Source organism: Megachile rotundata, chromosome 7, assembly GCF_050947335.1.
Source record: "Megachile rotundata isolate GNS110a chromosome 7, iyMegRotu1, whole genome shotgun sequence".
In the NCBI taxonomy this organism is placed as follows: domain Eukaryota; kingdom Metazoa; phylum Arthropoda; class Insecta; order Hymenoptera; family Megachilidae; genus Megachile; species Megachile rotundata.
Window position 1 is genome coordinate 16383061 of NC_134989.1, and position 17176 is coordinate 16400236.

General features: G+C 36.3%; 1 protein-coding gene across 15 annotated transcripts in view; it reads left to right on the forward strand.

Annotated features, from left to right (window-relative positions):
* Syp (synaptotagmin binding cytoplasmic RNA interacting protein) overlaps nt 1-17176 on the forward strand; it is a 23573-nt gene continuing 6397 nt past the window's right edge. For 3 of the 15 annotated variants that reach the window (XM_076533798.1, XM_076533799.1, XM_076533800.1), the window contains exons 1-11: nt 1-471; nt 2627-3012; nt 3113-3220; nt 3337-3513; nt 5034-5169; nt 9522-9727; nt 9807-9956; nt 10080-10225; nt 10330-10445; nt 12187-12201; nt 12922-13070. In XM_076533798.1, coding sequence (XP_076389913.1) covers nt 2629-3012; nt 3113-3220; nt 3337-3513; nt 5034-5169; nt 9522-9727; nt 9807-9956; nt 10080-10225; nt 10330-10445; nt 12187-12201; nt 12922-13070 — 1587 coding nt within the window. In that variant the 5' untranslated portion in view covers nt 1-471; nt 2627-2628. Of the gene's footprint in view, nt 472-1269; nt 1427-1593; nt 1752-2626; nt 3013-3112; nt 3221-3336; nt 3514-5033; nt 5170-6626; nt 6763-9521; nt 9728-9806; nt 9957-10079; nt 10226-10329; nt 10446-12186; nt 12202-12921; nt 13071-15771; nt 16693-17176 lie in introns of those variants that run through there. The other 12 variants (XM_076533804.1, XM_076533801.1, XM_076533805.1 and 9 more) reach the window with 9 other exon arrangements.

The following is a 17176-nucleotide window of genomic DNA, read 5'->3' on the forward strand; positions in this document are numbered from 1 at the left end:
CGCAACTAGCAAGCAAGCAGCAAGCAAGCGAGAAAACTGGTTTGGTTTTGTGAGGCTTGCACCACTGCATCGTTCTTTCAACGAGACAGTCCAATTTATGCATTACGGCTATGTAGGCACTACACGATATCAAAACGCTGCGCCCGGGCTTACTCCACTTATCTTCACTATCATTGCAATATTATTGGAACTTTGCAAGTGCCTACAAGACTAAATTCATTCGTTACATTTCAGTTATACGATAAAGTGTTTATAATTTGTAACACGTATTAAAACACAGTGGAATAGAACGCGAAAGTGAAGCGAAATATACGCAAGTTCTTGTTCTCGTGTTTAACATCGATTGTATCTATAATATGAATTTTGTACCAGTTAAAAGCTTGTGACTGTTCTGTGCCGTACCTGGTGCCGTTTTCTTCGTTTTACGAATTGTTTAAAATTAATACTGTGAAGATTACAAATTTCATACAGGTACAACATTTTTATATCATTTAATCGTTTACATTCTATTCTTCTTCTCATATTTATTTCTTGTAATGTTATCATGTGTGAGAGGTTATTGTGCTCGGTTTCCCATCATTCGATGTTGCTAAGAGTTATAGATTTGGCATTTTCCTATTTTTAATTACTGTGCAGGAAAGAGAAGAGTGCTGTTTAAAAATGTTATAATATATAATACGTGTGTTATCGATCACAAAGTATTATAATTCAATAGGCTATATTAGAATCCCACATATGTATGTGTTTCCATCGTGAAATTCGAGGTTATAAAATAATAGAATTTCTGTTTATCATATTGCAGAAATAAAAATAAGAATAATTGATCGGTGTGACATTCCAATTCTCATATTTTATTTTATAGCAGAACCATATACTTCAATAAAATGAATTATACAATTCGTGATTAAAAAGATATTTCTTCTTAAATTTTATTAATAGAAATTTTATTTAGAAATGATAAAATGTGGAAAAATTGCATAGAACAATACAAAAGTTCGTCATGTAGAATGTACATGCAGTAATTTATTCGCAGAGTATTCCGTTAAAATTGATAGTGCAGCGTCAAAAATAAATGTAAAAAATTTAAAGTTATTATTATTGTTATTATGAAAAGAAGTAAGAAAAATAGTACGACAGTAATAGTTTGAATGTACATATAAAAAAATTTACGTAATCTGCTGTATGCACGATTCAATTACAAGATTCGTTATTTTATGAATGCATGTTGCATGGTCAACTTTTTCCTCTAAGCTTTTTGCACGAGCCAATCAGAATTCGCGAATGTGTCTTAAAAGAAAATGGCTAACTCGTGTCGCTGGGTTCGAGCGTATCTTTGCGCGTCGTTTTGTGAACCCCGTAGTCTGCAATCACGTTGACGTCTGTCGCCATTTCCTCGCAGGAGGATTCTGTTCATTTACTTTCTAAGGTATATCCGTATCATTTTTCTTTTTACAAATATTGCGAATATATTTTATTATTGCATTTTTGTTTAGTAATGTATTAATAAACGCGGGTGGAAATTTGTCGGTTAGAAAAATAGGTGTTGACTTTGTGGCCAGTGTAGAAGTGCATCGTATTCTTCAAGAAATATGGATGCAGCACCATTGCCGGCCGGCAAGCTATACGCACAAAATTTTAACTACACTTTTTAAAGAGCTTAATTTGTGCACTGTGTATTTAGCTCCGTTATTAGTTCAGTTTTGCGATTATAATAATTTCAAATTATCATATTTTAAAATATAACTTATACGGTATTAACATTTTTTTCGTATATTTTATATATTGAGTTGATTACAAAATGTCATTAACGATATGTTGACAGAGTTTATAAAAGCCTTCTTGTTCATCATTTTATTATTTGTTTGATAATTTGTGATATTTCGAATTTCGTGCAGGTTATTTATTAACGCGGGAAATTGCACAGATCGCGTATTCTATATCGAGCGGTTAGTTACAGATTCGCATAAGAAGACATGTTTCACTTTTTTATGTATTGCATTTCTAGTTGCGAATATCTTCGAAATATTTTTATTTAATGTATTTGTTTTTTATTATTTTCATCTTCTACTTCTTTTCTTTTTCATTTACTTCGGTAGCCCTGTTTTCCAAGGCTTCCTTTTTCTTTTTTTCCTTCTCCTTCTCTCTTTCTTCCTTTTCTTCTTCTCTTCCGCTTTTTTCTTTGCCTTTCCTTTATTTAAGTGTATTGTTTTTTAATTGTATATTAATTTTACACTACTTATTATCAAATATTTCCCATGTTTTGTTATTAAACGTGTAATAATATGCGGTAAAAATTACTTCATTTTGGTTAGTGACATGCAATTATAAATTTATTATATTTCAATGATCATTGTTGTGTTTTTTATTGCTTCAGACATAATTTATATAGTCCTGTTCAAATTTAATCAGAATGAAATAGTACAAAATAATAAGATATTTCCTGCATATTACTTGAAAATACAGTGTGAATGACAAAATGTACATTAGGATAAATCCTGATCATTGTATTAACTTATGAATGATTTATTGTTTTAATTATTATCAAACAAATAGCAAATCATCAAGAATATACATTGCTTTGTTTCAATGCTATATTCATATATTAAATTAAAACAATTTATTTCAGCTATGGCAGAAGGGAATGGAGAAATAAAAATGGAAGAGAAGCAATCTAAGGAAGAAATGGAATACACAGAAAGAACAGAAGACTTTGCAAAATTAATTCAGTATGGACTGGATGAAAAAGTAGCTGCTAAATTAGACGAAATTTACAAGACAGGAAAATTAGCACATGTAGATTTGGATGCAAGAGCATTAGATGCATTGAAAGAATTTCCTGTCGATGGTGCATTAAATGTACTCATACAATTTCTTGAATCTAATTTAGAGCATGTATCAAACAAATCCGCATATTTATGCGGTGTAATGAAAACATATAGACAAAAAAGTCGAGGTGGACAAGGTACTGGTACCAGCACGACTCCAAAAGCACCAGATGAGGATAAAATAAAAGTAAACCTATGTTTTTCTAATTTAAAGCATTTACTAGTATATGCATGTGATTGTTATTTAAGTTATATGAAAGGTATATAAGCAAATGATAATATTTTAGATGATTCTTGAACGAACTGGGTATCCTTTGGATGTAACGACCGGGCAAAGAAAATATGGAGGACCTCCTCCAAATTGGGAAGGTCCGACACCAGGAACTGGTTGTGAGGTAAGGCATAATACATTGTTATTTATCTATTTATTGATGTGCCTGAAAGAGAGTCTGTGAAAAGGATTTTTTGTTATCTTTTGTTTTTGTTAACTACATTTCTGTTTTTATGAAAGGTGTTCTGTGGAAAAATTCCAAAAGATATGTATGAAGATGAATTGATTCCTTTATTCGAAAAATGTGGCAAAATTTGGGATTTGAGATTAATGATGGATCCAATGGCAGGTTGCAACAGGGGATATGCATTTATTACTTTTACTAATAGGGAAGCAGCACAACAAGCTGTTAAAGAGGTATGTAGACATTTTCCAATATTCTTATTATCATGTAGGTACATGTTTGTGAAGCGTATACATTCTGTTATCCTAGTTTCTGATATATTGTTATGAACATGTCAATTCCCTTTATTCTTTTTTTTTATACAATTTTTAGAAATGTTACAAAATTGTTATTGCTACCAAAATAAGTAGACTTTCGAAATGTTTAAATCTATTTTTAAGTACTTTATCCTTTTTTCTTTCACCTTTTATTGAAATAATTTATTTCTCTAAAATCTGATCGTTCATTCTAATAATAGTTAATTAATAATGAACAACAGTAAAATCTGCCTCTCAAATAATATCTTTTACCTTTAACATTTGTTATTTTATTCGGTAAATTTTATGAATCCAATTCCATAATATTATATGTCTCCTTTCTTTTATTTCTTTTTACATTAAACATTTCGAATAAATTTTTTCATACTTCCCATGTGGCTTGTTCTATGTTGTGACTTGCGTTTTATTTTTATTTTTCTTTAATAATAATAATAATAATATTATTATTTATTTATTATTTTATTTATTTTCTTTTTCGGTAGTTTAACGCAATCGTTTCAGTATTGTTTCACTAATGATAAAAGATAACTTAAGATTCAATATTTCTAGTCAGGAACAATCCACATAATTGTTTTATACATACACATATACATATACATACATATATACATTCGGTCACCCACCCACCCACACACGCATATACACACACACATACACGTGTGTGGGTGCGCGTGTGTGCGTGTGTGTGCGTGCACGCGTCCTTAACCATCAATTCACAATTAAGCATATGTTTCCAAAACATCCCAAATATGTGATACGAGCCAAAAAGGATAGTTACGCGCATACATACATACAACACAACCAATACATATATATACGTGCATGCATACATATACACTACAAACATTTACACGTACATACATATATAAACAATACGTAATCACACGCATTTATACTTACATAAGTATATCGCCGGATTTACACACATCGTGCATACATATGTATGCGCGCATACACAATTATATGCGTACACGTATATACATGCATACATTAATGATACCCTGGATAAGTTTCTTTTTCCAGCTCTCCTCTTTGCTCAGTGGGCAAAATTGGGAGTGGAGAACCTTTCAAAACATTGACGATGAAAAAAAAGTCTCGTGTGGTCTAATTGGTTAGGGGTATATTTACCTAATTGGTTGACTTTTATTGGACAGTGACAATTTTTGTAACAAAATTTTTGGAAAATTGGTAGGCTTAAAATTTGTTTACAGGAGCACATGATACGTGAACGCCGGTTTCCTATATTGTGAAGACTCGAGCGACAAAGCGCATGCCACTTTCTCGCTTTTATGGAACCAGGCCATGTTAATTGATTCGCTAAATTGCATATTTTGAAAAATTTTTCCTAAATTTATTCTGTTTATTGCAATTACATACAATGTGGAATATCTGATTGGAACAATATTAGGCATGTGTTTGTTTTCTTCATCCCACAGCTCGATAATCACGAAATAAAACCCGGCAAGAATCTGAAAGTAAACATTAGCGTTCCTAATCTACGACTTTTCGTGGGGAACATACCAAAGTCAAAAGGCAAAGAGGAGATCTTGGAGGAATTTGGTAAATTAACAGGTAAAGTGAATTCGAGGCGTGTGTACCTACCTATCTACCTATACCTACCTGTTTACCTGTATTTTGTAATTTAAGAGTGGTAGCTTTTAAGTAGTGGTTGTAGATGGTATGGAATTTATGGAGAAATATTGAAGGAAAAACAAAAGAAAAACGATCGCGCTCGCGACTGTGCGACCGTGCGACGCGCGATTACCTATAGCACCTTCAGTTCTGCTCAGTCTCCTTGCCTCTCGGTTTATTAGTGAACAGTAACACCTCTCTGGTCCAAATCTTCTTTTCCTCGCATATTTAGGTTGAGTTATGAGTTATTCGCTTTTCACTTTTATTCATCGTATTTCCAGATTTCTTTATTCCAATCCCGTTTCTCTGTTTTTTAACCTTCCTTATTACCCTTATTGTTATTTCCTTTTTTTCTTAGTTGTTACCATTATCACCATCACTGTCACTGTCGCTGCCACTGCCACTGCCACTGCCACTGCCATTGTTACCTCGCTAATCATCATTACTTTCATCGTCGTTTCATGCATCCGTCGCGTCTTCGCGTAATACACATCACCTGTACCATCGCTACCACCACTACGACTCAACGTTATTCCTCGGTTTTCTTACATACACACGTACACGTTCACTCACTCGTATGCACGGATGCAAGTGGATTTATATAATCACACTATATTATAAGATATCATATCATATACCATACACATCATATCGCATTATACCATATCATATATCATATCATACCATATACCTCACCTTTCCGTACCATACCATGTCGTGCCATAACATGAATATACACATCATATACAGAGAGACACACATAAATGTGCGCGTGCACGTGCCAAATTTCATCCGAATTCTCCCGATCTTCTAACGGTCGATCGATGGATCGACCATACCGCAATTGCATACGATTACGTTTTCTTTTTCGCCGTAAACGATGCAGAAAGGAAACGTAATGACTGAAAGAGAAAATGTGGAAGCTACATATAGCACTAAAAGGGCAAAACGTGGTAAAACGTGATATGACGAAAAAAAAGAAACTCTCGTATTTTCTGGTTGCGATTATTGATGACACGCCATACGCGCGATTCATGACTGGGCCTCGAGCATGAGGGTATGGGAGATCTGCGTGGACCGCTGGGGCGTTTGGCTCGCTAACAAACGGACAGGCATTCCTACCCACGTACCTATCATTCAACCACCTATCCGATCAATCAGCCAACCAACCAACCAATCACTAACCTATCCATTCACCTCGTCATTTACTATGTACGATATTTACTCTCGTTTCACTCTCCATAATCCGTAATCAACTATAGCTTGTCCTGTTCCTTTGTACAATACAAACATCCCTGAAGGTCGCTTCACGAATCCCATGTTCAGACAGCCAATAAGCAGGTGAAATTATAAAAGGCAAGCTTAATTGGCACTCTCCTTCCACATTATTCTTACAGCTGAATGATTATGAGATTCGGAAAGGGAAAAAGATTGGTGTTACCGTATCTTATAACAATCATCGCTTGTTTGTGGGAAATATTCCAAAGAATCGAGACCGAGATGACTTGTTCGAAGAATTTACAAAGCACGCACGTAAGTTGACAATTGTCCTTAAATCAGCAACAAGCAGTAACCAAAGGAAGTTCAGTGGGAAAGATGGTGGGAACCAGAATCTTAATCTCTTAGCGATACGTATCGGCTGTTTTTCTGTTCTTTTTTTTTCTTTTTGTTTATTTTTTTTTCTTTTTTTAATTCCATATTAATCAGAGGTCCCAGACGAGTTTATTTTTAACCCTCTCGTGTCATTTGTCGGTTAAGAGAAATTATTTCCGAATTGGTACGTTCAACGCACGATTGTAAGACCTTTCTCGTTTCCACGAAACCATTTTGCGCGCATTCTCGTTATGAAATTTCCCAAAGATAGTTCGTTTCATTTCCAGTAAGAATGTTTCACTTTTTGATTCGATCGGTTCTTTATTGTTTCATCAGTGTTCAAGCAAATGGATTGGCAAAGAGACAAAAAATTGTTCGATTTATCGTAGCACAGATTTTTCTGCTTGTGCCTTTTCGTTTTTTAAAATTCAACATTTTCATTTTTCTATTTTTAATACATTCTTTTTTAATAATTTCCTTGACTAGACGCGTTCTCTTTCGATACGTTATTTCTCGTTTTGTTCGAATTCATTAAAATTTGGGATACAATTGAGTTCAATCGCGAGTAAGCGAAAGTTTCGAATTAGAAGAATTTTTATCGTACGCGTATCGAGAAATACGTCGACGAGGTATTTACACAGTTATGTTTTCTGCTCGGTAGAAAATGAATTTCGAGCGTCAACTTGGTCAATTTATCATATATTTGTTATCGAAAGTGACAAGTATCGATCGGGCAGTGATTAAGCGAATGTATATTATTGGTATTTCTCACGTGTTTATGTGTGTTTGCATAGAATTCTTGCATGTAATAAATAAAGTCTGGACTCAGAGAGGAGATAACAAGCGAAACGAAAAGGAAATGTTACTGGCGGATTTGATTAACGAAAAGGAATAGAAATTTTTAGCGGCGAAGTATTAGCACGGCAATTTACGAAAATTATTGCTGTAGAATAAGCCGTTAATCTTTCTTTTATTTTTTTTTTATTTCTTTTTTTTTTATGTTTCTTTTGTTTATTTTTACCTGATCGTTTTAATGACATAAACTCGTTTGTATCGAACAGCTCGTGTTTCCGTATTGCGCACGAGTGTACGAGCGTACGTATACGTAAAAATACGCGTACATACTTTAACCATAGGCACATGAACCGGCTTCTAAACTGAGAGGAAGGAGAGGAGAACTATTTCTTATAGGAAAAGGGAGAAATGATGATGATTCAAGTTTATTATTATAAGAGAAAAGTAATAGTTTGAATGTTTGTGCTGATGGTTTTCCCTTTTTATTTATTTCTTTCTTAATTTATTTATTTATTGGTTTTGTTTTTTTGTTCTGTTGATCGTGAGAAAAGGTTGGTTATCGTATTATCGGTCGTACGTATAAAATAACAGTTGTTCGAACGAATTATGATTTCAAAGTATATTGGTTATTTTGCGTACTTGTAATTTAATCGTTTATCGATGCATGCCAATTCTAATAGCATGACGATTTCATGATAACGATAACCTTTCGTATTTGCGCGTCGGTAAAATAGGATAAACGATATCGTTGAAATAATTTGCATTTCAACGCACTTTGACGAATCAGAAATGTTACGGGATCGAGCAACAACTTTGCTGTTTTATTTCATGAAAAGAATTACTAATTTCTTTCTGATCTATTCTTTTATTATACTTTCTCCGAGTGCATTTTCTATTTTCTTTCCTTTTTCTTGTTTTCTTATATCGCATATGTACAAACGAATACTTCAAAAGATAGCATACTACGTGGACGCTTCAAGGCGTTCTTTTTTGTTCAACGAAAACAGTTGTATACCGCTTGTTTCAATTTGTATTTTTCGGAAGAACGAAAGAACGAAACCGATACGTGTACCATGTATACGTATGTACACATATCTTTTACTGCATGTTACGTACATACGTACATATGTTGCATGAGTCGAAGATTCATAAAAGTTTGCAACTGTCGATAGTTTCTGGTGCGAGCACATGTTTAGAGCAGTAAGGGAAGGGACGAGGAGATGGGGGGGAGAAGGGAGAAAATTTGAAACATACGTGCTCAAAATTAACGGTGAAAAGATCCTAATACAATTTGTACATTTGCAAAAACCCAGAAGGTATATTCTTATGATAGAAACTTTTACTTTCGTTGTTTTTTCCTTTCTTATTTTTGGTTTTTTATTGTACTGTCATAACCGTGATCATAAATCGTGACGATTTTCATGCTTAATCCAATCAGTAAGTTGGAGAATTTACTACGCGTTCAGTTCTTGTTTTCGCCCTCTCCCCGCCTCTCTTTCTCTCTATTTCACATCGTTTCAAGCATAATAGCATATCATGATCGACAACATTTTCTAAACACGTTAACACGTTGGAAGAAAGTGAAATTTAGCTAGTATAATGTACATCTTTTCTTGTCCCTTTAATTTATTATGTTTTATTATCACCTAATATAGTCGCTTCTACTTATTATGTATATATACACATATATGGATACGTATATATACATAAACATAACGAAACACATAATTTGGCAAATTTTGTTTTTCTCCTTCTTTTCGTTTTGCGTCTTTTTTTTCGTTGTGTCGTTGTCGTTGTCATTTATCTCTTTTCTTTCTTGATCCGCATAGACGTATGTATTCGGTATTCGCTCGCCGTTACGATAAACATTACTGATCCGTATCGTCTAATTGTTCGTTGCATAGCTGGCCTGACGGAGGTGATCATCTACAGTTCGCCGGACGATAAGAAGAAAAACAGGGGCTTTTGCTTCTTAGAATATGAATCTCATAAAGCAGCTTCGTTGGCGAAACGAAGATTAAGTACTGGTCGAATTAAGGTGTGGGGCTGCGACATCATAGTGGACTGGGCCGATCCTCAGGAGGAACCCGATGAACAGACAATGTCTAAAGTAAATGACAGTCAAGCAACGTGGCGAAGAATCATTACGATCAAAGAACGCTTCTCATTAATCGTATCGTGTGTTTCAGGTACGCGTGCTGTACGTGAAGAATTTGACGCAAGACTGCTCGGAAGAGAAGCTGAAAGAAGTCTTTGAACAGTACGGTAATATCGAAAGAGTGAAAAAAATCAAAGACTATGCTTTTGTACATTTTGAAGAAAGGGACAATGCCGTTAAGGTAAGAGACGCGTTCTCTGGATCAACAAATTGCATAATCATGGCCTACGATCCAAACGTCTTTCAAACGCACTCAGTTACTGGTGAATCTGATTAATAAATGTTGCGCGTGGTTATTTTACAGGCGATGAACGAACTAAATGGAAAAGAAATCGGAGGTTCTCACATAGAAGTATCCCTGGCGAAACCACCATCCGATAAAAAGAAAAAAGAAGAGATGCTTCGTGCTAGGGAGCGAAGAATGTTTCAAATGTTCCAGGGTCGTAGCGGGTGAGTTGCGATAAACCCAATAGTCGCTAATTATGCGATCGGTAGCTGCTGCATTTTCTATGAAGCGTTCGACGACAATGTTATAACAAAGGTTTCTGTTTCAGAGGTTCTCCGTCACATCCAAGTATGATGGGAGGACCTATGCCAATTCGGGGACCCGGTCAAGGTCCTCGAGGTACTGGCGCAGGTATGCGTGGACAAATGGGACGAGGCGATTACGGTAAGTATTGGTCAGCTTTTCTTCGTTACTCGCGATTCGTTGGTTTTTCTTATGCCCATCCGTTTACGATGCACGCGTGCGCATATGCGCGTACACGCTTAACGCACCAAGTAAATGCATATGTATGCGTGTGTGTACTTATGTACGTATGCGCGCGCGTGCTCGGTTATTATGCAAATTTATATTTTCGACGTTCCATCGTTAACGGTTTTACACGTAACGCGTATCTTTTTCTTTTCCATTGAATTAACTCCTCGTTTTCGATTCGTATTTAGGCTTAGACCATAACTTTTGAACGCGTGTATATTTACTAATTTTTTTTTTTCCTTATTATATGATTCTTGTAAATTTCATTAACGCGCGATACGTATTTTTATTTTGATCGATCGAACGCGAAACGAGTATGTGAAAATGGAATACGAATTGACCGGTCGCGGAAATGGATGCGTCGACCCAAAGGATTTTAGCGTTTGCGCGCTCCTGTAAAATTTCTTCCAGATTTAAAACGTTAACGTTTCATTTTTCAGATTAAAGTAAACGTAAACCATTTTTAGATCGTTTATACGAATATCGTTACGGTAATGTTTACATCACACAGATATCCCGCATGCTTATGGGGATTTTTCACTATCTCACTACATACCTTGGCTTACGCGCATGACAAGTATACACGAGAAGTTTTATTCACGAATTAAAAAGGTATCCAAAAATAACGTGGTATCCTTAACGTCGTGGCGACGTTATCGTTATCCTTTTCTTCAACCTCGATTAAAACTACACGATTCCATTATTCGACTTCGTCGTTGCTTTTCAAACATAAATCATTCTCATAAATATTCACGAATCCGTCTATCTAAAGCAGAAGATCTAACAAAGTTAACGAAATATCAAATATATGAAATTGCAAAGTAGTTTGAACGATAGCATTTTTTTATTTGTTGAAAATGTTCGAGTTCTACACATTCGAGTACCAAATTCGTAAATCAAATTTCGCGTCACGTTGGAAGGTTGTAGTGAGAAAGTGCTCGGATAATGGAATACTTTGTCTTTTTCTTTTTCTTTTCTTTTTTTTCCTTTTTTTCATTTTTTTCTCTTCGTTAACGCGTCAATCGTCGCGATATCGGATTTTGCCAAGTTAAATTTGGTCTGAGCCTATCATCGTCGCGCGTTCGGTCATTGATCGCTCGTTACTTTTCCGTTTTTAATCGTACCTATTATTTTGACCGGAGTCGAACTTACGTTTGACTCTGAAGTATTTATGTAAACATTTAAAGTTTCATAACAATTCGGGCAAAGTACAAGCTTGTAAAGCGCTGAATTAAGAAAAAAATATCTTTGTATTCTCTATATTTTTATACGTATGCGGGATTAGGCGTACGCATGTACGTCGTGACCCGGCATCATTGCAGTAAGAGCACCTCGTTGCCTTACCACTACCACTTCCTGTGACACCTGTTTTCTTTTACATATATATATATATATATATAAACCTTTATTTTCATTTATCACAACGAATAATTGCATGCGTACTGTTTGTTTTGTATTTATGTACTATTGGTGCCAAAAATGAGATTTAGTTCGTGGCAGTGCGCGGTCGCGCGTGCGTTGCCCACGAAGAGGATGTTTTTTCTCCTTTTCTCTCTTGATTTTTTTTTACGTTGTTTGTTCTATTCCATTTTACGTAAGCGTGTGTACTTTGTTGATTTTGTATGCATCATAAATTCAAACGATTTGATTTCAGCTCTCATGGAAATAGGTAAGATGCGAATTGAATTACGAGTGGAACACGTAGTAAAGCGTATGATTTACCAGTAGACAATTTGTACTTCTTTTTTTTTCCTGTTTTGAAATTACAACGTGCCCGTTGTTATACGCCAACGGATCATCGAAAATTGCGGGTGCCTTAATATTAACATTGCATGTAATATATGGTGCAAAGACGAACATGAGTTATTTAATTCAGAAGGTTACTGACGTTGAAAGTGAAACGAATGTCTCGAGAAATGTATTAAAAGAATGAAGAAAAGTTTTCGATGATCCGGACGAGGTGCAAAGTTAAATAAAAAAAATAACCAGGATACGTGATGGTGGTAGGGTAATTTATATTTATACAGATTTTTCTTTGCGGTATCGCGTAATTACGCGTTGAGAAATTACTAATCTCTTTTTTTTCGTAATGATTTCGATTGAACTGTTTTTATAAGTAGCTTCGATTGTGAGGTAAAAATCACGGTATTATTGAAATACGTACGTTTTTTGCTCTTTATTTTCTTTTTCTTTTTTGTTGATTTCCTCTCATTGGATTTTCAAAACCATCTTTTCCCGGCATGCCTTTTCTTATTACAAAAATAAAAAAAAAAAAAAAATTATTTAAAAAAAACGAAAACACGAAAACGCAAGTATTAGTTTTGAATAAGTTGTCAATTGGATATATCGTGGCTAAATTTGGGTCTATTTGTAATGTGTGTTTTTATAGATTATGATTACGACTATTACGGTTATGGGGATTATCGAGGTGGCTACAGTGATCCATATTACGATGACTATTATCGATACGAAGATTACTATTTCGATTACGCGCCGCCTCCGCCACCTGCCAGAGGGAGAGGCAGGCAGCCTCAACCGGTGGGTCGCCTTTTTTAATGGTTCTAAAAAAGTCGTTTCCGTTCTTGAAACATTATTATTAATTTCTTCCCTTTTTTTTAAATTTTTTTTCTTAAAATAAATATTTGCGTACGCACGCGGTGTGCGCCTGTATACGCGTATACGCACGTGTACGCGTATATAAACGCATCGGCGGTAATTTGACTGTGGCACAGTGTTCACGGAACGTTCCCGAGTTTCATCGTACGATCCACTTCTTCCAAATAACCTGCCCATAATCTCATTCACTTTTATCTTTCTCTTTCTAATAAGAGTGCGCGTTAACTCCTCCGATTAACCGCTAATCGAAGCACAATTCGGAAGCGTGCTTCACTGCAAAAGTTTTTAGCATCTCACGATCGCCTTAACGTTTACGACGCGCCTGCTATTTCGTTACGCGTATCTTTGGACGAATACGCGTCTCAATCTTTTGCATAGATACGCGAGTAACTGCTTTTCCACGTTTTTTTTAATTTATCGTTTTATCCAGAGACTCCCACCTCTCCTCTACTAATTGTACGGTATCATTTGGATGTGAATTTACTTCTCCCCTCTTCCTTCCCCGTGAAATAGTAAAGGATTAAGAAACTGGGAAGTACTAGAACGGAACGAGTTTGCGCGACAGGGAAGAAAGTTGGGTGTTCCTATGCATGGCTGCTACCGTAAGCCGAGTACGTGGATAATTTTAGGGCAAATTGCGTTCGATTTGAGAAAATAAAGGAGGGGAGAGCAGGAGAATCATAAATGACACGTCGTCGAAAGCCCAATGCAATACCGCGCGTACGCGTTTCACTAATTCCATCGCTCGCGTTAACGGTATCCCAGAAACCGAACACGTTGCCACTTTCAAATTACTCGCTAATCATATCTGAGCCATGGTAGACCCATTCTAAATTTTTCAATGAAAAAAGAAGCCGGGAAAAGCTATTAGAACATTCGAAAATAAAAGAGAAATGGAAAAAACGAAAAAAATAAACAGCGAAGCGGTCGTAACCGAAGAGACGATAGAAGATTAAACGGGGTTTTCGACTCTCTCTCTCCCGTTTTCTCCCTTTTTCCGACAAGAAAAACAAAATAAGGCTACACGTTTACGGTTACGTAGGTCTTCCTACCGCTTACCCACAATGATCGTTGCTCGTTTCGAACGAAGTCGTAGGCTGAAAACATCGATGGGAAAATTGTCAGTGCATTTTTTACGACCAACCTGTTACGTGTATATACGTACATACGCACACGCGTACGCGTATATACCGGGTAGATGTTAGCGAAGTCGCCGAAGACGGTAAGCGGATACTCGAATAGGTGATATCGACGGGCCACGATCGATTCATCAATCATTTCATATCACAGATCCCGCGATTCTGAATCGTTATCTCTAATTTATTGCTCGAGAGCTGCTTTATCATTTTTATTTCGAGTGTATGCATCATGCACGCGTTACGAAAACATAAATAGCGATCGTGGCACGTTTAAGAAGCGTTCATTATCTTGCTCGGAGCGACGTACGTCTCGTGGCTCGGATATGATGTAGATATATATACATATATATACGAAACATATATATGTATATATTTCAAACTGCGGATCAAATATCGTAAGTGTATCGATAACCATTATCATTACGTTAGTTCGACGGACCAACTAACCGATCGTCTAGTTCATAATTCGATGCGTAGATAAATATGTAGATAGACGTGTAAATGGCACGCGTGTGCCTGTGAGTAGATAGGTAGGTAAGTAGATAGATAGATAAATAAATAGATAGGTAGGTAGATGAATAAATATACGGATGAATGAATTAATCGGTTTATCGATTAACCGATCTACCGCATAGTATGCGTACAAGTTCTTTTTATATTCCGCTGATGCTCGCATACGTTCGAAGGAAGCGTTATAGTTTTTCTGACGTGGTTTTTTCTGCTTGGACATGTCCGTCGTTGTTCGCGTTCATCCGTCAGAATTTCTTTGTAGAAGTCTTTAGAGACGTGGAATAGTAATTTTCGTTTCAATTAAATCATGGATCGTCGTGTTTGATGGTAATTTAATCATCGGCTGTTTAATCGAAAATGAGTTAGTGTTTTCTGAAATCATTCATCGTCATTCATTAAGCAAAATCTACACGCGATCGGTAGAAATCTGTTCGAGGCCCCGTGCAATTTTCTGCCAAGAAGACCATTAGCTGAACGGTTTAAACGATGTATGCGTACGAACTCGTAATTGTACATATTCCGAACTACGACAATTTGGGTTAAGTGGGTAGGTAGGTAGGCAGATAGGTAGCTAGGTAAATGTACAGATAAGTAGGTATCTTAGTTAAGTGGAAAAAAGGCGCGAGAATCCTGCTCGCATCTTTGTGCGACTCTGACGAGAAAACGTAGGAATATGGAGGCATCTAGGTGGTCGTTAAAAAGGGCAAACGGTTCTTCGCGAAAATTGTACATATTCCCCGTTCGCAATGTTCTCATAGCGTCTCGGTACATGACGCAGTGTACGACGCGGTAACGGAGAACCGATTTAAGGAAAAAATGCAAAGTTCCTGCTAGTAATTTCGTAGTGTAAATCGTAAATATTTTACGACTGTTGCTTGCTCAGGTGTGTAAAATACCGCTTACGCTTTAACGTATCCTGCTGTAATGTTACGCCGCTTATATTTGACGTTTTGACTCGTTGAATTTTGTTCTAGCTGACAGTGCAGTAGGTTGTGTCGCTTAAACGTTCCTTCGCCATCCCGATACAATTCGCTTTCCGCTTTAAATACATTGGGTAATTCTGCTAATACTTCTGCTACCTGTATAAAATCAAAGAAAAAAGAAACAAGATGTGGTTAGTAAGATTTGGTTTAGGTGATCCCTTCCGTTGCACTGTTCTTTCGTCTCGTACGTATCGTTGCATATATGTACGTACGCGTCGGCCTAAGTCGACGCGTGTACACGCACGCACGCACGCACGTACACGGAACGCTTTCTCTTCCATTTACCATTTCCTTCTATCTCGTCCTCGCGCCTAGCGTATCGTCCATTCGTCTGATCCTTTCTTCTATTCCATAACTATACGTGTACGATATACATGTGTAACGAGAAAGAGTATAAATATTTATATATGTACATATACACGATACAAACATACGAACATACATACACGGAACACACGTACGGAATCACGTACGTATGTACGTTTGTACATATTATGCCGAGCTAGAAAGAATGCAGACGCATTCTATTGCTTGTTTTGTCGTAGAGCGCGACTTGCGCATTTTGGCAAATCACTGAACTTTAAACTGTCGGAACTGTACTTCTATCAAAATTTCATACTAAATTTGCATTACAGAAATTCAGGTCAATCCTTGCCGTTCCGTTTCACAATTTAAAGTTCGGTGGTCTACTTTGCACTCGCCACAAGATTCTGTGAATTCAGAGAATCATCTTTTCTTGTTTTTCAGTCTGATGTATGCGACTGCTGTATGTGAATTATGTAATCAGTTTGCTCGTGTCAAAAGCGTATAATCGTCTTTTTCATTTAATCAAATGCAGTCACTTCTTTCAGCATCAGGAGTCTTGTGGCGGGTGAACGGTACTAGTGATCTTGTGTAACTCCAGAAAGTTGGGTAACGTGAATATCCCTTTGTTCTTGTGCTGTACAGCGTGCATTCTTTTCAGCTCTAAGCAACAATTGCACAAGTGCAATACAGTAAATATGTATATAATTTTTTACGTATGAGTTCATCGACGACGTATGGCTTCTCTCCTTGAAGAGTACCTTATTTTTATCGATATTGCCTCTTATATTAACACGTTCAGTCCAAGATAAAATTCAACGAATTCCTTTTGATGTCGAACGTCAGATTCCACGAATTTTGCATCCTATGATGTCACGCTGAACGTGTTAACTCGAAGCAAATCGATTAAGGAGCGAAAGTCTTTGGTACTCCTTTCATGGACAAGACACCCACGCTCGTCGGTGTTTGTACATACGACACGTTTCGTGTCTTCGAAGTATATACGTACATGCGTAAGAACGTAACGTACGTGTCTTCAACCATACGCAGCATTTACATGTATGAATATATATATATGTATATTGATTGACCA